This window comes from Nannospalax galili, unplaced genomic scaffold (genome assembly GCF_000622305.1).
Source record: "Nannospalax galili isolate Female #2095 unplaced genomic scaffold, S.galili_v1.0 scaffold85, whole genome shotgun sequence".
NCBI classification, from domain to species: Eukaryota; Metazoa; Chordata; class Mammalia; order Rodentia; family Spalacidae; genus Nannospalax; species Nannospalax galili.
In genome coordinates, this window is record NW_008358866.1 from 9,031,866 (window position 1) to 9,057,081 (window position 25,216).

At 40.3% G+C, this 25,216-nt stretch overlaps 1 protein-coding gene across 2 annotated transcripts in view; it reads right to left on the minus strand.

The window, feature by feature from the left end:
* Positions 1-202: 202 nt before the first annotated feature.
* The window catches only part of Cdk6 (cyclin dependent kinase 6), a 223,534-nt gene continuing 198,520 nt past the window's right edge, over positions 203-25,216 (minus strand). For both annotated transcript variants that reach the window (XM_008822547.3, XM_029558314.1), the window contains exons 6-8: positions 17,819-17,869; positions 12,014-12,149; positions 203-10,328 (exon numbers count right to left, since the gene is read on the minus strand). In XM_008822547.3, the coding sequence (XP_008820769.1) occupies positions 10,182-10,328; positions 12,014-12,149; positions 17,819-17,869 (334 nt within the window). In that variant the 3' untranslated portion in view covers positions 203-10,181. The remainder of the gene's footprint in view (positions 10,329-12,013; positions 12,150-17,818; positions 17,870-25,216) is intronic.

Sequence of the window (25,216 nt, forward strand, 5' to 3'; positions counted from 1 at the left end):
AGGCCAGTTAGCAGACGCCATGTGGGTGCTGGGATTCAAACTCTGGTCTTTTCCAAGAGCAGGCAGTGCTCTTAATTGCTGAGCCATTTCTCCAGCCCCCATAACACATTCTTATAATGTAATAATATGTTGCTGCAGATATATTCATTTTACATTAAAGTAAAAAGAAAAACAGCCAGCAGAGTAATTCACTCCAAGAAAGCAGTTTAAATTGCTGTTTTTATTTGCTACCAACGTTTTTATTATAAGAAATACAAAAGGTATGACAAATGCACAAACCATTTTCTGTTTTTGCATCAATCAATTTAGCTGGCACATAAGTGAATTCAATGGACAGTTACATTTGAACACCAATTTTGAAAAAGCAATGAATTCCATTACCTGATAATAAATACCTAAATTTGCATTCTAGCACCCAGTAAGACATCCAGTTTCCAAAGGAGTATTGATCTGTGACCCTCCATACTTCATGATCAGTTTCCTTTGCCACTGCAGCAATTTACCATTGTAATTCTCTCTGAGAAGTCTCAGAATTAAGATGCCTGCAGAAACCCCAGGTCATCCCTTACCTGAGCTGCTTTTAAGAAGACTTCTAGTAATGGGGTATTTCTTAGCAGTTGAGGTCCTTGGATTGACATTTTACACAATACACACTCCTGCTTTTCTATTCTCTTAAGTGGGAAGGGTACTGATAAACTGACCAGTATTTTCATCTGCTTCAAGGGAAGGGAGAGAACATTTTCAGCTCAGGTACATGAAGGGTAACCTTAGAGATATACTTTTGTGTTTTTCCCCAGGAGGGCTTTCCATGTGTAATGGGGAAAGTTGTTAGAGTGACGAGGGCCCACATGCCCTTCCATTCTGTTGCTGCCTGTACCCAAGGCCATTTTTCTTTGAGGACCAGTAACCCAAATAGGTAGGGATGTCAGAGAGGATATGCCACACATCCTCTCTAGTATAGCACAGGGTTTATAGACCCTTCTAAGAAAGATCCCTGGGTGGACCTGGCAGGCCAGCCTAGTAACTCAATCTAGTGTGCACAGAAACGAGCAGATGCAACATCAACACCAAGTCTCTTGTTGGCATGATGTTAAGACTGTGTTCCAGGCAGTGATTTTCCACACTGCTTCTCTGACCTGCTGACCACAAAGCACCAAAACAGAGCATTCTGTAGCAATGTGAGCAAATGGAATGAGAGTAATTATGCACCTTGAGGGAACATGCACCCTGATGTCTGGACCCTGATATTAAAATAGCAGAATGAGTTTCAAGTATGAAGAAATACAGTGAAAATAAAGCCTCTGGATGGATAGAAAACAGCAGCCTGGAATGTTTTTCTTCTGGGACCGCAGCCAACACTGAATGATCTGTAGAATGACTTGGTTTGAAGATCAAGATGCTCACAGAGATGCTAGAGGGCATTTATGACTGACGTCATGAGTGCATTCTGTACCCGGCATCAGGAATTATCTCTTGATGACTGTGGCTAGCCTAAGGCCAAGTGGGGGTGGTGGCCAGGCCTAGGCAAGCACACTGTGGTGCTTAAAGTATTTCTCATCATGTGCTTGATGCTCAAAAATTAATGAAGGAGGTGGAGAACACCAGAGGTACAGGTCAGGGTGGTGGCAGGGAGCACCTTAGGAGGAAAAAGAGATGCAGAAATGGGATATACAGTGAGGGAATGCTGGGCATCATGGGCTGGTTCACACAGTCTAGATTAACATCTGATGTGCACAACCTCTATAATTCTACAACTGTGATTTCCAATCCAGAAACCAACAAGTCAAATGTCCAAATGAGTATTTCTTTTTACCTTTAAAACATTTTCTATCTTAAGAATAAGTCAAACAAAAAGCAGCTTACTGTGTATTGAAACCTAGAAAAAGTTTAGTCCCTATGGGAATACAGATACATTAATACATCTTATATGAAAAACATGCTTTGACACATCTCAGAAATGATAATCCTATAACAATCGCTACTGCTAATCACACTCTGTGGGAACTCAAACTGTGCTCTTGACACATACTGCTCTTCTACACCAAACACTTGCCCTTTAACCCTCAGTTCAAACTGGAAATATCAGAAATGCAACAAGCTTTTGAGGTGTTGGGAACTACTGATATTTAAGATCCCTTTGTACCTGCAAGCCTGGCTTTTTAACATGAAGCTGGATTGTTTCTGTATACAGCTAAGTTGCCTAAAGCCTGGAAACCTGGAGTTCTCTATCTGACATTTTCTGGAAACCTCAAGGCATAAGATGCCAGTTGTTTCTCTAGAACACTTCACATTTCTGCCTTCTCAACAGCATTGCCTGTTCCCATCACTGCACACGACACCTACAAAAAGCACTAGATTGAACAGGGACGCTTCTTCACAGGACCAGACAAGAGGCACCACCGAGATGCCTATCTCTGCCTGGCGTTCATTTCGCTGGCCACCTGGCACAGTTCCTAAATTAGGGCAGTCTCTAACATGCTTTCCTGCCTTTAGTTTCTGCTGCAATCTCACACTATACTAAATGCTTCTCTGTCAAAAGCAACAACTACAAAGTCCTTTGTTTTACTTAACATAACAAGATATTTAGACACCAAAAGTACTACCTCTACAACTGAAATCTAGTAACCATGTTAAAACGCATGCAGCTTAATCTGGGGGTTTACTCTAATTTTTGTTTCCTTAGCTCCATCAACATCATGATCATGATAAATCCAAGTCCTAGTATCTTCTGTCTTCAGTTGCACTTTCACAGGACTGGTGTGGTTTAGCAATAAATAATATACATGAATAATAATAGAAATAATTTATGTAGGTGTAGAGCTTGACAAAAACTCCCCATTTGCTAAGTGCTGTTCCTAGTATGCTATTAATTCCATGTACTAATATATTTATTACTGTTTTTAGGTAAATAATGAATAAAAATGAGAACTGTAACATACATGAGTATATTGTTGCAAACAAGACCAGAGTGAAAAGACACATGATTGGAGGATGATGTCAAGAAATGGATTATTACTGAAATCTATTTCAGTCATTCAGAGATGCTGGTGATCACAGAAATATTGCTAGCTAATACCTGTATTGCATTTCATAAAATTTAAGATTAGAAAACTTCAAGTAGGGGTACAGAGGGTATCTGCAGAACATCAGCCTATGTGCATCAACAGAATTTGGTTAGAAACCCCCGAGGGAGGAATTCTGTAACTGTGCGGTTTGTATGTGATCAGTGCTAGGCATTATTCTTGGCAGTTCATATGTGGCTCTGTGTCCCCCTTACGAATACCTACATGTGACAGTCCAAAGGGATGTTATTTGTGTGATCAAACAGTTCACACAAAAGCTTCCTCTAAATAGGAAAATCCTCTACTCTGTGAGATAATTTGCTTACTATAGAAAAAAGAAGAGATCAGAAGCTAAAGAATTAGGAGCTCCTGCCAACTGAAGTAGATAATTTTTCAAAACAAAACTTTCCCAGGAATATTTTGTCACCATATATGTAGAAGGATAGAAAAAAAAATTCTGTAACTATACAACTTAAAAAAAAGCTGAGCTTAGCGTGTGAGACATCTGGTGGAGGATTCAAAGAGCAGCAACCCTGCGTCTCTACACCTGAGCGGGCGAACTGTACTTATTGATGCTCAGAGGACAGCCATTTGCTTCCAGGATGTCCTGCTTCCTAAGATAGCACCACCTAAGCCTCTGAGACAGCAGCATCCCGCTGGGCGGGGCCTGGCAGCTACGCCCCTTGCCACTCTGCTAGGGGCGGGGCTCCGCGGAGCTGTGCCAGGTGGGGTGAACTTTAGGGCCGTTCAGATTAACAAACCTGGGTGGGAACTGGGCCCTTCACCCAGGGGCTTAGCCTGGAATCCGTTTGGTGGGAGCAAAGGGTGAAAAGGGTGGGTGATTTCTCAGAGCTCTGACAGTGCCTGGTGTGGCATTTCCATTCAGTGTGACTCACCCAGGCCTGCCTGCCTGCCTGCCACTCAGGAGGGAAGTCAAGCAGGTGTAATGAGTGTGTGCCACTCAGAAAGAACAAACCGCTTTCTGTCATGCTGTGCTACAGAGACTGAAATACAGTGTACATTCCCTCTACATCTCGTAAAACACTGGATCAGGGGGATAGGTTTCTGGGCAGAAATGTGAACTTAAAATGTATAAAGCTTAAAACTCTAAAAGTGGAGAAACTAGAGACAATGTAGACACCTTCCTAAGTTATTATGTTCAAATATGTAAACACAAAATTTAAGAATTAGCATCTAACTTATCTACATTTGCAATTCTACGAATGTAAAAACGCTCAGATTTTTCATTATTTTTAAGGCTGTCTCAGTATAGCAATTCCTTAGAAAAAGTTTCATGTCCTTGATTACTGATGTACTACTTATTTTGCTCACTTGATTTTAAAAATGAATCAGTGTCCCAGGACCACTAGGGGAGGGGAGGCAAGGGGAAAGCAGCATATAAGGTGTGTGGGTATTTTGACCAGTGGCCCTAAAGGAGTTTTATATTTCTAAAAAAAAAATCCTACTCACAGATGAGGGTTGCCTTTAAGAAGAAAGCCTGTATGTACTAGAACCTGAGGTAATCTGATACCTCAAAAATGTTTCTTGAATAAATGAAGAGGCTTTCTTTACTCACTTAAATGCCATCCTCAAGCATTATTTACAGTCATTCAGAGCCTACCAAGCAAGAAAAATGTAGAAGTTACAGAACATGATGAAAACTGTAAATAATTATCCTGAGAAACACAAGCTGGGTGAGAGTTAACGCTGTGCAGAAAAAGAAAGAAGACTCATCAGAAATTCTTCTTTAGCCCTGGTCAGATTTGTATGTTTCTCTGAGAGCACCACCTTGTGGAACATACTGGAACAGAACAACAGCAAAATGTGCTCAGATCTTAAGGCCCTGTGAATTTAAAAGTAGATTTCTGTTCCAGCTCCAAACTACCTTCCATTCTTGCTATTCTAACTTGAAACTGCTGTAAATAATGTTTCAATAGATGCTTGCAAAAAAGCCTGCACTTATTCTCAGGTGGCTACTGTTTCCTTCTTGAAGCTCAAGGTAGCCTGAGTACATTAAGCAGCTCCCCGAAAAATGCTAACAGAAAACATTCAGGAAAGGCAATTTGCTACTACATTTAAAAAACTCAAAAAAGCAAACTGAGAAAAAAACAATTAAAAATTATATCCCCCTCATTTTACAGTTCTCAGAAGACAGAAGGACAAAGGAATAGTTTTGGCTTATTTTTCTTTAAAATAATTAAAATAATTTTCTTTAAAAAAATTAGAAATGCTTTAGATATAAGTATGTATCAAAACTGGGCTAGAAATTGTATGATATAAAAAAGGCAAGATCAGTGTGGTGGCATTCATTTGCAATCTTAGCACATGAACAGCTAAGACTGGAGGCTGCCAGTTCCAGGCCAGCCTGGGCTATACAGACCTGCCCCTCCCCCAAAGGAAGCCAGTTTAAAAAAAAAAAAAAAAATGCAGGTGCTACCTTCTCATACACTTGAGGGACCAACATTATTAACCATCCCAGGATTTACATTGTGTGTCAGGCTTCAGTAGCATGAGGCTTTCCCATTGTGGAGAATGAATGTGTAAATATCTTCCTAACTATGTTCTTGGATGTAAGTATGCACATGATGAAAGATTTCTGGGTAAGGCTTATAATTTTTCAAAAATCTCACTGGCATAGGAGGCATTTACCTCTTAAAAATTTATTTTTATGATGAATATTCATAGCATGTGCAGTAAAGTGGAACTTCAGGTGGCACCTCTCTTCCTACGAAACGAGGCAGGAATACAGACAACTCTATTACTTCTCCATAAAACTTGCTTCCTAACATACCAAGTCCATAGTTGCAGGTGACTCTAATTTAAGTTCTTAAAATACACTTAAAGGCAAGTGTATCATTCAAAAATACACATAACTCTCAAATTATTTTGAATATCTTCTATTTTCTCCACAATGTCCTGTGTCAATTTTCTGCTGTTTTATAAATAATTTTTTTAGATTTAGAAATTATAAAATACTTTTATGTCACAATGTAAAACACGCATTCTTTTGAGGTCTTATCAGGATGTGCTAACACTAGTCATTATGGTGATATACTGACTTTTAACATTATTCTGTCCTAGACCCAAGTATGCAATAAAACTGTGCTTTTGGAAATAAAATGTGAGACACTCAAGTGCTTATCATAAAAATAGGTTCCAGCCGGGCGTGGTGGCGCACGCCTGTAGTCCTAGCACTTGGGAGGCAGAGGCAGGTGGATTTCTGTGAGTTCAAGGCCAGCCTGGTCTACATAGTGAGTTCCAGGACAGCTGGGGCTACAGGGAGACCCCTGCCTCAAAAAGACCAAAAAAAAAAAAAAAAAGAAAAAAGAGTCAGGTTCCTACTTAAAAGAAGAGCAATTCTTCGGACAGAAGAATTTTAGTACATGTATGAAATTAATGTTTACATGATTTAATTTCTATAGTGGAATGAAAATTGCCAGAATTGACTTTAATAGGCAGCATTTTAAAAAGAAGCAGCTATGTAACTTAAAAAAAAAACAACAAGTTAAATACATAATTTAAAGTTCAAAATTTGGGTATTACTTTCTCAACAAGATGGCTAGCACTCCATTCTAGTGCTAAACTGTACACCTTTGTATTAAACACAATGTCTTTAAGATGGTAACATCGAGTGCATCCTGGTATTTTCATTTTTTCTTAAAAAGAATGTGCTGAGATTCTATTTTTAGATAAGTAATTTTGGGCTATTTTTAGTAAATCACCTGGGGCTAAATTCAAGTCTACCATTCAGTGAGTGGGACCTGAGAGAAAGCAGTGAGAGTCAGGGGCTGAAATGGCCACAAGCCAATCCAAACAGTTTCTCTGCTTCTTGAATTCCCATCCTCTTCAAGAGGGACAAAGTGGGAGGCTCCAGCCCACTGGGTTCTTACAAGCTCTCAGGAACTGTGTTGCTAAGGGTTATGACTCCTTGCCACGTATCAGCTTATGAGGACTAAGTGGACAAGTTTATAATTACCCCCTCTTTTTCTTTCTTTCTTTCTTTCTTTCTTTCTTTCTTTCTTTCTTTCTTTCTTTCTTTCTTTCTTTCTTTCTTTCTTTCTCTTTCTTTCTTTCTTTTTTCTTTTTTCTTTCTTTCTTTCTTTCTTTCTTTCTTTCTTTCTCTTTCTTTCTTTCTTTTTTCTTTTTTTTTTTCAGACACTGTCACAACTTTGCCACCCTGCACAACAATCCTCAGGTCTTGGCTCCAGCACTGAAGCTCCAAATGAAATAATCAGGCATCTAGCACCAGTCCTGCTAGTTCACATCTGTCTTGGTATTTTTCCTTGCTATAAGCTATTCCAGTAGAATCCTGGAGCAGCATAGCTTTTTTGATTAGCCTTTGAAAAAGATGTGGGAAAGCATATGCCACCGAAGGCTAAGTCATATTCACTAAGCTCTTATTCTGCCATGTTTCCACATGCTACTGAGGGCCTGAATAATAGCAAGGCTTCTTGTGTGGGAACCAGGTTTCAGAAGTGGTGAGCCTGGGTGCAAAGACATCCATCCAGAGAGAACTGCTCATGTGCAGCAACTGTACAAGCACAGAACTGGGGGAGAGACTTGTGAAGTTTAAAGAAGCCAGCGCCCTTTCATTCTGTGCCATGGAAGGATACAGCACGCCAAGTCTCTAATACTAAAATATTTGTGCTTTCAATTTTCTTTACAGATATTACTTAGAAATAAGCCCAAAGCAGATGACAAAAATTAAGTTGAACTTTGTACTTAAAAATTCTAAAGAATGCCAAAAAATTCCAGTTTAGAACAGCTGTATTTTTCTTAAGCAAAGTTACAGAAAAACTTTATTGCAAAAGCAAAATACTCAAAGTTATGCTCACTTTATTACATGAATGCTAATCATAAAGGTCATGATGAACTGGTGTAGTGAATTTTAAAATCTGATTTCCAGGCCCAGTAAATATCTGTTTTGAACCTTGATCAAAGGCAAGGCAGAAAACTCACCGTCCAGGTGAGATCTGAGCAGACTGTGTCCTGATACTCTGGATTCATTCTAGCTCAGGCAGTTACTGTGCTGACAACACTTCTCTAGGACTGTCAGTGAAGCATACACATTCTTGTGGTGGCCCAGCTTCTTTTTTATCTTACTTTAAAAAGAAAGAAAGAAAAAAAGAAAATCCTGTTCCTCAAGCTACTAATCAGAAGAATGTTAATATATATTAAAAAAAGAATAGTTCCCCAACCCAAAAGTTCTCAAGAAGAGACCATCTAATTATTCTCTATTCAAAATAATCACACTATTAAACTATGAAGAATTCAGTAAGGCTCAATAATTCACAAACATCACTTGAAATCTTTACTACTATGTGAAACAATGACCATTCTTTGAAAGCTCTAAGTCTAAATATGATCTAGCTTTTATGTCCATGCACTCAAAACATGATTCAAAAGTACAGCTAAACTTCCCAAAAGATACTTTGTCTTTTGGCAGCTAGTGCCAGCTCAGCACTAACATGGGTATAAGGCAGAGGTGGCATAGAATATAAAGGACTGAAGAGAAAACAACAACACGAGGGTACAGTTGTGTTCAGTGCCCAAGGTCATGTGGCTCTGCACAAAGCAGGGCTGAGCACAAGGCACTAGAAAAAGCACAGCCTGGGGAAGGAGAGCGAGATCATTTTAGAGGGTAAATAGGTATCTCTAAAAGAGGAAAAGAAAGACATTCCCTCAGAGAGTATTTCTAAAAAAGAGGAAAAGAAAGACAATCCCTCAGCTATTATAATGACAATATATGCTACAAAATGTCAAACACTAAAAAACAGTTGATAGTAATCTATATGCTGGTGACAGGCAGAACACGTATCCTACTCACTGGCAAAGTGACGTCAGTGATGACATCAGGGAAGACTACATTAGAAGAACTTATGGGATCCTGTTAGGGTTGCAGAGCTGGAGCCATCAACTATAACTGAAGCTGAGTATCTGCCAACATTCATTGGGAGACAGTAAATAAGCAAGCAGGTGGTGTGTGGACAGCTTTAGCAACCTGTCATGAGTTAGGTAATATGTTAGCGGTGCTGGAGATGGAGAAGGAGGCCACTTCATAAACATGGCAGAACAAGGTAGTGCGCGGTAGAAAGTACAGTGGAGCAGGTGGAGAAAACGTAAATGGCATTCCTGTCTCGAGTGAGAACCATGCTTCAGACCAAAGCAGGAAGCAAATTCCTAAAAACAAAGAATAAAATAACAACCAAAAAATGCAGAGATAACAACATTTCAAACCAGAAAACACAGGCATTCTCTACTTTTTTAACCTATTTGAGGTACACTTCCTAAAACTATTGTAAGTAATAAAAAAGCTTACAGGGTATTTTCCAAAAGAATAAAGTATACTATATAAGACTCAGGGTGAGTAAATTCAGCTTTTCAAAGAGTAAATAGAATTGCATACTTAAAAAAAAAAAAAAACAGACTAACCAACCAAACCAAACCAAATAGGTTTTTTAAAAGATACTAGGTTTTTTTTTTTTTCCTTTTTGTTGTGTCTATAACTTTATCTTTTACTGTGAGCAAAAAAACTTTTGGACAGAAAGGAAATGCTGAGGACTTAGGTTCAACTTTCTAATTGGAGAAGACTATGCTAGTGAATCACCTTCAGTGAACGAGTGCCTATTACTATAGGTCACTTTGAGTCTTTAAAATTCAATTATTCTTGTTGCCTACAAAAGTAACACTTTAGGAGATCAGAGATCTCTCACACACATACATACACACAAGTACCAAAGCAGGCCCAGCAGCTGCGGACAGATTACGTCATTACTCAGCTGGGCCTGGATTACCCACCCAACACTGGCAGCATTCAAGGTTAGAAAAATGAAATGGCAGCACAATTGGTCAGCAGCTTCTCTTCTTCTGGAAGTGTTCCAGGTTCTTGAAACAAACAGACAAACAGACAAGTGAACAAACATAAAGCTGCAATCACTCTTGCATTGATTTCAGAACAGTAAACTAGGCGGTTTCCTTGGTGAAGCAGAGCCCATCCAGAAGCCGGTAGTTGGAAGGCCTGCAGCCAGCCGTCCACATGCTCTGCAGGGCTTGCTCAGGGGGACCCGTCAGCCACCAAGGTGTTCTCCAGATGACCAGCTCATGGCAGCTCTGGGGACCTCAGGCGGTGTTCAGCTCCGAGGTGTTTTGGCTGGATGGCAGGTGGGAATCTAGGCTTTCCTTGCATCTCTCCAGGTCTTGGAAGTATGGGTGATTCAGGGCACCATAGGCAGATATTCTCTTGGCTGGATTAAATGTCAAGCATTTCTGTAATAAGAAAACATCTGATCTAAAACATATCAAGTACAGTACTGTTGCTTATACACTGATGGCTCTGGAGGAAGTCTTAGAAAAGGTGTTTAAAACTCTGTAACTGTTCTACTTTAGGAATAAACTAGCTAACATGAAACTAAAAAAAGAAAAAAAATAAAAACCAAACCAAAAACCTTGTATAATAATACTGTTTCTGTAAGAATTTAATTTGATTGCCAAATAACTGACTTAAAAAACCCCACCTTTTATAAATGCAACTTATTTGCTGGTGTAGCCCCAGCACTTGGGAGGCAGAGGCAGAGGCAGAGACAGAGAAAGGCAGATTTGTGTGAGTTCAAGGCCAGCCTGGTCTACACAGTGAGTTCCAGGCTAGCTGGGGCTACAGAGAGACCCTGTCTCAAAAAGACCAAAAAAAGTGCAACTTATCCAAGGGCTGAACACTTTGGTAGGCTTGGAGGAACTTTCTTGTCTTTCCTCAGTTGGTCTTGGCCATGTTACTGGCCTAGGCCTTCAGTGGTGTCACATGTTTCTTCTAGGAGCTTCTAGGAGAAAAACATGCCACAGCGAGCTACAGCCTCCTGGCTTGCGTGAGAAGAGCTGTGTGTGAGCCACAGGTAGCTCTCTAAAGAGGTAAATGACACACTTACTACTTGTGGGCTCTGACTCCAAGAGCAGCACAGAGTAGGAACAGCTCATCTCCTAGCACAGGGGATTATACACAACATCAAGAATTAGAAGTTTGGACTGGAGAGATGGCTCAGCAGTTAAGAACACTGGCTGCTCTTGCAGAAGAGCCAGGTTTGATTCACAGTCCCCACATGGCAGCTAACAAGCATCCATAATTCTAGTTTCTAGAATCTGACACCCTCTTCTGACTTCTGCAGGCATTGCATGACACATGTGCACTTACATGCAGGCAATACACTCATACACTTAAAATAAAAATAATAAAAAAATACTAAAAAAAGAATTAGAAGTTTGAGTTTCAGAGGACAGAAATAAGTCTTTTCTCTTTTTTTGAGAAAAATATTTTATTTTAATTATGTGTACATGTGTCTCTGTGTGGGCATGTGCACATTATTGCAGGGTGCTGGAATTGGACAGAGAAGGGGGTTAGATCCCTTGGAGCTTAGTGTTACAGGAGGTCGTGAACAGCTTGATGTAGGTCCTGGAAACTGAACTCAGGTCCTGTATAAGAACAGTATGTGCTCTTAACAGCTAAGCCATCTTTCCTGCCCCAGAAGTGTTTATTTTCAATGAGATATTTTATATAAAAGATATTTTATATAACACATTAAATACTTACTAATTACTACCTAGAAGGACTATTGATACTTGGCACCTTTGGAAAAACACATTTGCAAAGATGTGACTGACATTAAAATGACAGACAAGTTGCTTCAAGTGGCATGAAAGTTTAGAAAAGGAAACATAATAGTCACTTGTAAAGAAGCGCATGGCCAAGTGAATCCAGGCTTCTAAGACTTCATTCAAATATGCATTCAAGATATGGCATCAAGAGTTGGATCAGGAAGATATTCCAGAATCAAAGGCCACCCGTTGGAAACAAAATCCACAGGGAGCCTGAAGCCTCCTGCTCTGTGTGGCTGTGGCACGTGATGCCTGTGCTTGCTACACAGTCTGCATGGGTGCAGACCAACAGTATTCCGGGAACTTACCAGAAGTAGGTCTTTGCCTAGTTCGTCGATGTCCGTCACGAACTTCTCAATGGGTTGGGCAGATTTGGAATGGAAAGCCTGCCTGGGAAGGGCCACATCTCTAGGCCAGTCTTCTTCCCCTGGAAGTCCAATTACGCTGTGGAAGAACCAGGTGTGAACGTGAGCTCAAGCTTGTACAAAGCCCTTCCTCTCCAAATTCTACAACAAGCAAAGCTTTATGACTTGGAGGACTTCTCACTTATCTTTGCCCTACTGCCACAGGGGGGAGCACAGGGCACAAACAGAGTACACTGTGGGCTTCACTGGCAGGAAGTAAGCGAATTCTCTGTAGCAGATGTTAAATGGAAGGGATGAGGTGAGAATGGAACGTGGACTTCCAGGGGCAAGTCCTGATTCATGGACAAGGCAGAGCCTACTGTTCTGAAGGAGACCCACCTGGATATATAATATCCCTCTCTATGCTCAACAGTGCTTCGCTTTTTGAGTTCTGAATGAATAGTTGTAAAGACATGCTTTCATGATGTTCATCCAACATGGCTCATGGACACATTAATTTGGTTAAGATTTTAGTTAAAAGAGTAATTCTTCAAATGACTATATAAATTAGACTCAAGCAAAAATAAGATGAAAAAGTATTTCAGTTCTGATACAGACACTATTTAATAGTCCTCTAAAGTGAGTAAACAGTAAATTAAAAGGATGTCACCTGTTTCCTCTGACAACCATTCTGGGACCAGAAATTTGGAAAGCCTGCCTGGGAAAGGCAACAGCAAGAAGGAACAGCAAGATCTAAAAAGAGCACAGGCTTTGGAAATAGGTAGATGTGGCTTCAAATTCAGCACCTGCCCTTAATTGGCAAGAAAAGACAAATTACTTAACATCTATGAGCCCTGGTGTCTTTATATATATGATGATGGTAAGTTACAGTTATAGTGAGGATTAGTGATCATTGATTTAAACTGTACACTGCAGTGCCTGGCATACAGTATATGCAGTCAATATCAGTATTAATTATTGGCAGTTTGGTACCCTACATAATCTATACATTACGTAGATGTTACTTACTGTTCATGTATAGGTGGTTAAGTTTATTTGGACAAGGGAAATGAGAGGGTGCAAGAACTTATTAACCCACAGATTATAGGTAACACTGACCTAAAAAAAATCCCATAGTGTAGTGGACAAGATATACAGTTATTCAAATACTGAACTAAACTATTTTAACCCCAGTTAGAAATGGTGCTGGCCTGCATTAAGGTTTTCTTGTTGTGCAGCTCCTGGAATTAAGGCACAGAAGGGGTAACCACAAATGTCTTTGTAGGTTTCAGAAGGTGGGGTAGTAAATGTCACAGGATCTGTAGGGCTTTGTTACCTTTTATTTCCCTTAACAGAGCCCAGATCACAGAAGGAAGACCAGGGTCCCCATCACATGTCACTGGGTATCTGGGGTAAGATACTAACCCCATCCCTGCTGGGCACCTGGAGAGAGCCATATTACTGTGGCATAAAAAGACAGACTCATGGACAGATTTACCAGAAGTAATGGGCAAAGATCACAACTCAAGCAATATGCAAGTGTGCTCAACAGCAAAGTCTATGATAGGGGTGAAGAAGAAAATAATATACGCATATATATAATGGGGAAAGAAGAAATAAAAAACATTGTGGTTAATTATGCTTGGAAAGAATGGGAAAGGGCAGAGCAGAAAAAGAACGTTTTTTAACAGCAAGTTGAAACTTCCATCCCTTTCTAGCCTTTCTTTAAATTTTAATTTAATTTAATTTTTAAAATTAATTTATTTTTATTTTATGCCTATGAGTGTTATGCCTGCATGTAAGTGCACCCGTATCATGCAATGCCCATGGAGGTCAGAAGAGGGTGCTGGATCCCCTAGAACTGGAATTATGGACAGTTGTTAGCTGCCATGTGGGTGCTGGGATTCAAACCCAAGTTTTTTTCAAGAACAGCCAGTGCTCTCAACTGATGAGCTATCCCTCAGGACCCTCTAGCTTTTCTTGTAGCAACACTTTTGCATATCATCGTCAGTCACCTAGGAACTTATTATAATGATTCTTAGAAAGAAGTTAAATAATTTTACTAGCAGCCTTTTTTTTTGAGACAGGGTCTCACTATGTAGCTGAGGCTGGCCTCAAACTCATAATCCTCCTGTCTCAGCCTCTCCAGTGTCAGCAGCTTTGAACATACCTATAGAGTAGAAATCTTAATGAATATGGCAGTCAGAAGGTGAATGCTTTCAGAGAAACAGCAGGTATCTGCATGTATGTATGCATATATATGTGTATATATGCATGCACATATATGTATGCATACATACCCACATGCATACAGGAATACATAAAAATAAGACAAAGTCTATCACCTCCTCTGACCCCTGTGAAGACCTTGGGAGACATGCAGGTCAGGTGTATCATCCCACTTTAGAAACAGGGATACTGAGAATGGGAATTAAGAAAGACTGCCAAAGAAAACACAGTGCCAGATAGAAGAGACCTCCCTTAGCGTGACAAGCATACCATACAGTACTCATCAAAGAAGTTTCTTTTTGCAACAGATCGAGGCTACTGCAGAGCTGCACGTCTGGTCAGGCACAGAGAACATACACCTGGGAGAGGCCCGTTGCTCCCACATCTGCAGTCAAATCTCTGCAACTAAGACTCATGGAACATAATGGAGTAAAGGTAGAGAGAGGGGTAATGCACTACTCAGCTCTCACCAGTGAGGCTTCCATGTACATGAGAGTGCTATGCACACAGAAGGCCACAATTGGCCAAGTTTTTGAGAATAAGAGACTTTAGAGTGTAGGATGGGATTCCTATATGGAGCCTCACTCATCCACGGCTCAGGGACCATTGCAGAAGAGGAGGCGGAAAGATTATAAAAGCCAGGGCTGGTTCATGACCACAGGGAGGTGGAGGCCTCCAGACCACTGGAGGCTTGCTCCTGTGCACTTGTGGTAGTGTGACATCGAGTCTGGGATCCATGTCAGCTCAATTAAACAAGGGCCCAAAGGGGAGGTGAGAAACAGGTGGCGGGCCAGCACTAGATTGAGAACTATTTGAGACTAATTGCTGCTGGGTGAGGGAGAGTATGACTTACATACAACCATTGGATGGGCTGACTAGACTCCAGTGGACGCATTTACACTGAAGGACATTTGGGTACAAACACCTGAATGAATAAGACTCAGCGTGTATGGCAGAGTGCATAGGGTTTGATGGGAGGATAGGGGGAAGGCATGGAAGGGGGAGGGGGTCTGGATTTGAGTGGGAAAGGTTGTATGAAATTTAAAAGGCTCAATAAAAAAAAAGGAAGACTGCCAAATCCTGGGCGAGATGGCGCACACCTCTAACCCCAGCATGTGGGAGGCAGAGGCAGGTAGAGTTCTGTGAGTTTGAAGCCAGCCTGGTCTACATAGCAAGTTCCAGGTCACAGGGAGATCTTGTCAAAAAAAAAAATTTACCAAAACCAAAATTAAAACCAAAAAAGAATGACTGCCGAGGTCACATACTACAGGTTCAGCCCCAATTCTCCTTCCTGCAAATCCAGTATTTTATTTCTGTTTAACTATGATACTGCTCTTTAAAAAAAACTGTTCTAAATGTCATGGGCTAAACATCACTACTTTATTTAGAAGTACCTGCTGTTCTTTGAAAGTACAAATCTCCTGTTTGCCTCTTTAAAAGTATGAGAATATGACTTTCCTTAAAAAAAAAAAAAATTCCACTTTACGCCCAGCATGAACTATCACAACCACAGCGAGCATTGTGAAATCGTGACTGGCTCCTAGAAGATGCTTGTGTCACATTTTGCTATTTGGACAGCTGAATAGAAACTGTAAAAGTTGACATTTATACTAGAAAGACTGACAGGGCACAAAATCTGTAAAAGATTGTGTGATGGTGGGGGTAAGAACCATTTTTCAAGTATTAAGCAGTGACACTAGGGTGCAGCACTGTCCCTTTTCTAGAGAGGAGCATTCAGAAGAAATGAATGCTCCTAGGACAATCCAGAGGCACAGAGCGCACAGAGCTTTGAGGCTTTTCAGCTACCAATGTTGGAGGGCCAGCCTTGGCACTAAAAGCTGAACTGGCTTTCTCTGGGGAGGAAGTCAAACACACTGGTCCAAGGTCCCTTCTGGCTCAGTGTCCTGGCTTCGTGGACTGAAGGTACTTGCAAAGCTATACACTTGTAAAAAACTGTTCTGGAGGTGGCCAGGAATCCTAGGTGTATGGAAGGGAAAGCAGGTGATGGCCTCTAGTACCAGACACATCAAAGTCAAGACTGCCTTTCCTTTCAACAGAGAGATACTAGAATGCTTACTTTCCCAGGTCCCTCTTGAAGATCACATGCACACAAAATACATTCCACAGTCCTTGGAGAAAAATACAAGAGGCCAGCAGTGAATGACTGAAGGACTTGATATGCAGAAGCCGGGTAGCTGGAGGCTTAGTGGAAAACATGTCTACTTATCTTATAGGGTGATCAGGAGAAGCAATGGAGGGCACCTGCCCTTGGACTTGGGAAGTTCCCAGATGAGACAAGATCAAACCACAGCAAACCAAAAAAAATCTATACAACCACAATAACAGAATAAATAAATAAATAAATAAATAAATAAATAAATAAATAAATAAATATATCCTCCCTCAACAAATAAAACTAGTAAATGTTCTTTCAGCCTCAAAGCAACTAACTGGGTTCTGGCTCAGTGGCAGTCAGCTTCCATTTGAATTACAGGTTTTAAGCAGTCAGGCTTGAATAGATAATTCTGTAAGGGCATACTTTGTTCCCCAGTCTTACAGATTTTAAATTCCACAAAACTCACTGAGGTTCCTCCTATAAGGTGTCACTAACCAACGATCGTAGTGATTTTTGGTCAGAACTCCTATTTTCTTTCCATTCCACCCCAATTCTGATGGGGTTTGGCAAAAGCAGAAATCCAAAAGGGATGCCACACCGCATGCCTTGTGAAGAGAAAGGACCCAGTTACATTCTAGCAATGTGAGAGCATGCACATCCTCACATGCATGAACATGTACACATAAATGAAGCTTGGAAATCATCAACAACTGTAACCAACAACTGTAACCAAAGAATTTGAGCTCAAGAACAGCCTGCATGGAGAACTTGTCAGTTTTGTTTCTCAGATGAAAGAGTTAAGGAACAAAAAAAGGGAAAATAATTATAGTTTGTGGGGCTCTGTGTAGTAAAACCTCTGTAGGATGTTTCAAGTGACTTCCCCAGCTTGTCGGGTTATTTAGCCACAGATGACGATGAGAACCTAGATTCTCACTCCTTCTTTTGGGTGTTGTAAGGGGAAAATGAGATTGGGTAGAATTTCATCTTTGCCTCAGGAAAACAAAAAAACACAAAACCAAGAAGGATGATCAATGATACTCAATGAGGACAGGAAGCCTAACTTGGATATGACTGGGATACTAGGCCACCAAGTGCCCCATCTCTTGTGAGTGGTACATCTGGAATGACACAAACAGACAACACATCTGCACTAAATAGGTTGGAGCTCAAAACTCAGCCAACCAAGGAGGAGCAGCAAAGACCCACCCAGGCCACACCAAGCTTCGAGCACAGCAGTCAGGTTACACGTGATAATGTCTACGAAAGACAGCACTTCTGCCCTGCCCCCACTCACCACACAACTAGTAACACTGTCTGCAGCAGTAGCTTGGGGCAAGAAAGACAAGAATAAGAGCATCAGTAAAAAGTCACTGTTAATATTTCATTGCTACAGACACTGATGTAAAATTAGAATTATTACTTACTCCAGGATTTTTCCTAGTTGATCCACATCTGAACTTCCACGAAAAAGAGGCCTAAAAGAATAAAGACATCTTAAAACAAGGCATTTTCTGAGGTTACAACATGTTAATCATTTGTCATTGTTCAACAGGAAGCAAAATGTTCTCTGTGATTGGGAGGAATTGACCCTGTCCTCTTTGAGGACGGCTTTCCATGCATTTCACTTATGGCAGGGCCCTCTCAGGTGGCATCTGACTCCCAGGTTTCACAATCCTGTGTCCTATTTGCAGCCCGTGCAACAATAAAGCTGCCAACATCTATAGGTTCAGGTTTCAAAGTTTAGCTTAACTTGGTGGTAGGCTGGATCCCATCACTGTCCTAGTCCCCATTATGGATAGATAGGATTCTCTGAAACTCTTCTTTGCAATGTTCTCAGAACATCTTTCACACCACTGCTCCCAGGGTATTTCTTTGTGGGTCTTCTTCCTGCCTTAGATCCTGCAGTATGCCACTGCTGGGTTTAAAAATATTTTATTTTTATGTGTATGAGTGTTTTGCCTGCATGTGTATAGTACAACATGGGCATGCAATGCCCATAGAGGACAGAAGAGAGGGCGTTGGATCTCCTGGAATTGGAGTTAAGGACGGCTGTTAGCTACCATGTGCGTGCTGGGAACCAAATCCAGGTCCTCTGCAAGAGCAGTCAGTGCTCTTAACTGTTGAGCCATCTCTCTAACCCCGGGTCTATGTTTTTAATTAAGTCCCTTTCTTTTTGTCAGTATTATAGCTGCTAAGCTTCACATGTTCAAAAACCTTAGCTATGGGCTTTGGAAGCAGCTGTGTCCTCTTCTGAGCTCACAGTGTTCCTTATCCAAATTGACCATTTCACTGTCAATGAAATACACTCTCTTTGTGCCATTCCTGATATTTTCCCAAGTAGACTGAATAGTCTTTTGAGGGTGGGGACGTCTCTGTGCTTTCCCATGAGTTTTATCCTAATGGTTTTCCCTAACTGGTATAGTTATTAAATACTTGTTTTGATTTTTGTGTATATCTATTGCACACAAGTAAATCTTAACTGCTTGCTCAACAAATGACAAAGTTATTTTTCTTTTGTTCCCTTTTTCTCTTTGTTTTTGAGTCAAGAGCCAAGAAACCCATCCTGCCCTGTAACTCACTATGTGGCTCAAGTCGGCCTCAAACTCATGGTTCTCCTGTCCTTAGCGCTTGACCACCATACATGGCTCTATTTTTCAATATTATCTGTTAAAAATATTTATACTCAATTATTAAGAATAATACTCCCTTATTTTATTAGGTATCAAATTATAAGACCTTAAACTTAACCTCTTAAATATTTTCATAGCATTTCAGTGGTTAGAAAACAGTTAAAAATTGCTTCCCCATACTTTCAACTTGTGTCATGTTCCTGAGAATAATTATTTCCAAATAAAGTGGAAAATAGTTTATTTAAGTCCATGTTATAGGCTGAACTGTGTTCCCTTCAAATTCTATGTTGACCTAATATCTCAGAATTTGATTGTATTTGGAAATGGCCCCTTAAAGAGGTAATTAAGTTAAAGTAGGCTGTTAGGGTGGACTCTAATTAGTTCTTCCTTCTACATATTTTTTGGTTAAGTAACAAAATGGAAAGATAACTGTTGTCTAAGGTTAACATATAAAGAAAAAAAAACTTTTTTGAAAAAAATTATTCAGGACATTACAAAAGCCTTGAGCTTGATGCATTTTAGTATTCTCAAAAACTATGATTACTTTAGATGACTTCCCAGCAGTTTAACCAAGCACTTATAATAGTACCACAATTAATATATTTATTATTTCTTCTTTTAAAAATATTTTATTACTTTTATTTTTTATGTGTACGAGTGTATTGCTTGCATATATGCAAGTGCACCCATGTCATGTGTTGTGCAGTGCCTGAGGAGGCCAGAAGTGGATGTCAGATCCACTGGAACTGGAGTTACAGATGGTTATTAGCTGCCATGTGGGTGCTGGGAACTGAACCCAGGTCCTCTGCAAGAGCAGCCAGTGCTCTTAACTGCTGAGCCACATCTCCAGGCCCTATTGCTTTCTTCTTAGTGAGATACAGATGTGAACACTGTCAGAGCAATACTTGGCAATCAACAGGTTCTCAGTAAACATGGAAGGAATAAATACACATTTAATACAATAAATACCACTTATTAATAAATAGAAAGTACAACTAAATTAGAAAACACTGCAGAAAACAGAATGCAGTCATTACTTATGATATAATCACTAATCACAAGAGATGTTTGCAGGATGAGATGGGTTAGTAGGTAAAATACTTGCTATATAAACATGAGGACTTGAGTTCAAATCCACAGGACCCATGGAAAGCCAGACTTGGTGGAATGCATTTGCAATCCTAGTGCTCCTATGGTGGTGGGGGCAGGGCAGACAGGAGAATCCCCTAAAGTGGGCCAGTTAGCCTAGCAAACAACAAAGAGACCTTGTTTAAAACAAGGGCCAACACCTAAGTTACCCTCTGACCTCCACACATGCCCACTCTGCCTCTCTCTCTCTCTCTCTCTCTCTCTCTCTCTCTCTCTCCTCTCTCTCACACACACAGATAATCACATTCTTCTATTTTAGACCTTCTCCTATTCTGAACTTCCATGCGAACTAGGACTCTGACATGTACACTTTGAAGACAATTTATTTGGTAAAATTTGTATGTGGGGGTAATGCCTAAAAATTGAATATTGCTATAAATATTTGGGTGGGTACAAGGTCTCACAAATGCTAAGTATACACTCTACCATTGAGTTCCACTTCACCCCTAACTCATCTATCATGAATTTTTATGAATGAAAATTTTAGGTTATTTCCAAGTTTTCCTCTCAGATATCCTCTTTCACACTTCATAATATTAGTGCTAAGGTAAAAGTCTGTTATTTATTTATTTATTTATTATTTTTATTTTATGTGTATGGGTGTATTGCCTACATGTACATGAGTGCACCCATGTCATGCAATGCCACCATGGAGGTCAGAAGAGGGCTTTGGATTCCCCTGGAACTGGAGTTAAGGATGGTTCGCAGCCACCATGTGGGTGCTGGGAATCGAACCCGGGTCCTCTGCAAGAGCAGTCAGTGCTCTTAACTGCTGAGCCATCTCTCCAGCCCCAAAAGTCTTTTTTAAAAGCAACACTGATTTATCTTTATTGTGTGTATGTGTATGTGTATGTGTGTGTGTGTGTGTGTGTGTGTGTGTGTGTGTGTCTGTGTCTGTGTCTGTATGTATGTATGTGTGTGCCACAGTGCACACATGGAAGTCAGAGGACAAATTTTGGGAGTTGGACCTTTCTTCCACCATGTGGATCCCAGAGATTGAGCTCAGGTTGTCAGGCTTGGCAACAAGCATCTTATCCCCTGATCCATCTTGCTAGTCCCCGTTTTTTTAAAAAATTATTCATTAAGGTTTTATTTTATGTGTATGAGTGTATTGCCTGAATGTATGTAAGTGCACCTGTGTCATGCAATGTCCGAGGAGATCAGAAGAGGGCATCAGACCCCTGGAACAGTTGTTACCCACCATGTGGGGGCTGGGATTCAAACCTAGGTCTTCTGAAAGAGCAGTCAGTGCTCTTAACCACTGAGCCGTCTCTCCATATGCCCCCCCCCACAATAGGGTCTTCCTGTAAGCCCAGCTGGCCTGGAACTCATTGTGTAGATCAGGCTGGCCTCGATCTAACAGAGGTCTACCTGCCTCTGCTTCCTGAGTGCTGGGATTAAAGGCATGCACTACCATGCCTGGCCTCTTTTTTTTTGGAGTTAGGGTCTCACTATGTAACCCTGACTGAACTGGAACTTGCTATGTAGACCAGGCTGGCCTTGAAGTCACAGAGCGCTACCTGCCTCTGCCTCTGCCTCTGCCTCCTGAGTGTTGAGAGTAAAGGCATGTGTCACCACTCCTGGCTCTTAGCCCTAAAATTCTTTATGAAAGAAATATATTTTATTTACACAGGTTGGCATTTTTTTTCCTATTAAGAGAATATTACAAAATTCAGTGACAAAATTGCAGTCAGTTCTCTATTCAATACCATCCTTAGCACTGTCATATCAAAGCAAGAATGCTTCTTGCTGTTTATTGGCAAGGATTTTTCTCAAATCTGTACTGAAATTTTCTCTTCATTTTTTTTTCTTTCTGGTAATATATATTTTTTCAGTGCTGGGAACTGAACTTAGAGCCTCACACATGCTAGGCAAGCGCTGTACCACTATTCTATGTTTCCAGCCCAATATACTGATTTTTCAAGGACGCTTGTTGACTGGGGGAAAGACTGGTGATGGACTGTCCTGGAAATGCCCAACTCAACTATATCTCCCTGAATGACTTTAGGAAAGTCCCTTGGGCTGTTTGAATCTTAGCTGACTCATTTGTAAAATGGAGACAATAACACCTACTTCATAGTATCCACTAAGAGAGACTATGAATATCGTCTACCATGCCCAGCTTCAAAGTGGTAACTACACACACACACACACACACACACACACACACACACACACACACACCTCTTGCTTCTTTCTATTCTGTCAGATGATGAGTGCTTCACATGGCGAGCAAGTAAGGAAAAGGGCTGGGTGTGGTGGTATACACATGTAATCACAGCTCTCAGGAGGCAGGAGGATCACTCTAAGTTTGAGGCCAGTCTCATCTACATAGTACATGTCAGCCTGACAGGGCTACGTAGTTAGACCTTGTTTCAAAAACTAAAACACAAATAAGAAAGGAAAAGGACAGGTGTCACTACATCGTGAGCGCCACATCATGCTTAAGCTTAGCACTCCCTTCTCTGGGTGCTATAAATTCCACACACACATTACAGCTATGATAACTAACCAAGGAAAGAATGAAGGCTGAAGTTTCCAAAGAGAGTTAATTAAATCTGAACTGGCAAAATCATTTCCTTTCCTGCGTGTAGTTTTACCAAAAAAAAAAAAAAAAAAAAAAAAGAAGCCCTCAATTATCAATATTAAGGCCTTGTTATCAGTGAGGTGAATTTTCCTGGGTCAAATTACAACCAGGCCAAGTTTCAGATTATATGTCTTTTTAAACAAACAACTAAAAAGAACATGTAGATATCATTCATAACCTCAGCGAACAGTGGAAAACGACATTTAGAAGAGGAGTGTGTTTCTTAGTACATGAGGAGTGTATACAGACATGTCTGTAACAGAAAGGAAATGATTCATGCACAATAGAAGATGAAAGATTTAATTTGTAAGTACCTTCATTACACTAAAAAGACAAGGAAGCCAGAGGTCACCCTACTGAACACCTTTGTAACCTGCATTTGACCTGTGGCTACACTTCAGCTGTTACCTTTCTTGACTGCTAGAACTTTCCATGTCTAGCTAGTGACCTTTCAAAAAATATTACCTTACTATTTTACACTCTATGTTCCCTTCTATAGTTGATAGCTCTTAAAAAGTTAACTTATCACCTTAAAATTACCAGCTATTCAAATAACCAGATTAAGCAGAAAATCTAATTGATTTACTTAGTAAATACTAATTGGGTGATCACCCACTAAGCACATAAAGCTGTAACTGGCAAACAGATATAAAAAACTTCACTAAATTATTTCTCATTGATGATTTTGTTCCTAACCAGAAAGTGCTGCTCAGATGTAAGACTTCAAATCTTGGTTTCCAATACTGTAGTGCCCACTTGTAGCTAAGGGAGACAATCAGCTATTGTTCTAAAATGATGGATAAATTTAAACCTAAACATTTTATAGCCACTTTTGAAAGAGATGTATCTTTGCTCTGGAAACTGCTTCTTCTAAAAAAAACAAATGTTTAAAGAAAAGTCAAAGGTCAAGTGTGGTGGCACACACCTTTAACCCCAGTACTTGGGATCTCTGTGAGTTCAAGGCCAGGCTGGTCTACATAGTGCACTCCAGGCCAGCTGGGGCTACGAGAAACCCTGTTTCAAAAAATAAAGAAAGAAAAAGAAAAGACAAGAGGGGCTGGAGAGCTTGCTCAGTGGTTAAGCACACTGGCTGCTCTAGCAGAGGACCCAGGTTCAGTTCCCAGCATGCACATGGCAGGTAACACCATGTATAACTTCAGTTCCAGGGATCCACACCTTCTGGCTTCTTCGAGCATTGCACACACTAGTGCACTTACATACATACAGGCAAAACACTTATGCACATAAAAATATAAATAAATAATATTTAAGCCAGGCATGGTGGTGCACGCCTTTAATCTCAGCACTTGGGAGGCAGAGGCAGGCAGATTTTTATGAGTTCGAGGCCAGCCTGGTCTACATAGTGAGTTGTTCCAGGGCAGCTGGGGCTATAGGGAGACCCTGTCTCAAAAAGAAAAAAAAAAAAAAAAAGAATAGGAGGTAGGAATTGGCTAGGCAGTTAGGGTTAAAAGACCCCAAAGAAAAGTAGCCAGTTTCTTGGCTAAAAGTCACAATGTCCTTGGGCCTCTTAGCAACATACTCCATTCCAAAGGCCAAAAATATTGAAAATATTTGGAAGCTTTTATCTAATCCTTAAAAGATTTTAGGGTTACCTCTTCAGAAGAGGGAATGTTAGAGTAGCCAAAAGCCCCATAAAAAATAATAAAAGAAGAGAGTACATGAAGTTATCAGAAAAAAAAGTGATGGGGAGATATGGGAGAACTTGGAGGGGAGGGAGTGGGCATGGATTTGATCAGAACACCTTATATGCATGTATGAAATTCTTAAAAAAAGAAAAAAACTTTACTATAAAATGTACACTATATTCAAAATTATGTAACATTATATGGTCTTTATGCATAACACATTTAAATCCACAGTTATTAAAATCTATGTAACTATGAACATACGTATTATCCTTAAGGATCCTTGCTACTATAGGGAAGAAGATTAAACAAATACAGCATTGTTACACAAAAACATCCACTGTCATTTTACTGATGAATTACTCATACTCAATCATTTAATCTTTTCTAGAACGTTTGGAAGTAGTCTCATTAGCCTCCTTTTATAGATGGAAAATTAACTTAACTTGAGGAAACAGAGCTGAATAAGTGGGCAGCTGTTCTGTCTGACTTCAATGAATAGTAAAATAGAAACACTGTTTAGAAAGATTAGTTTGGCCAGGGTTTACTGAGTTAGCAGTCAGAGGGGATGAAGACTAAGCCAGAGAGATCAACTGGGAGGTCAGGGCACAAGAGAGGTGACAAGAGCCTAGCTGGGTGGGATGAGGCAAAGAGAAGAGATGAAGGGATAACGGAAGGTGATCTGAGGAAAGATTGAACCTGACCTGGAGTTCAAGAAGCAAGGTAAAGTTTGTAGTTTTTCTAAAGCCAGGAAGAATGAGACAAAGGTGTGTGTGTGTGTGTGTGTGTGTGTGTGTGTGTGTGTGTGTG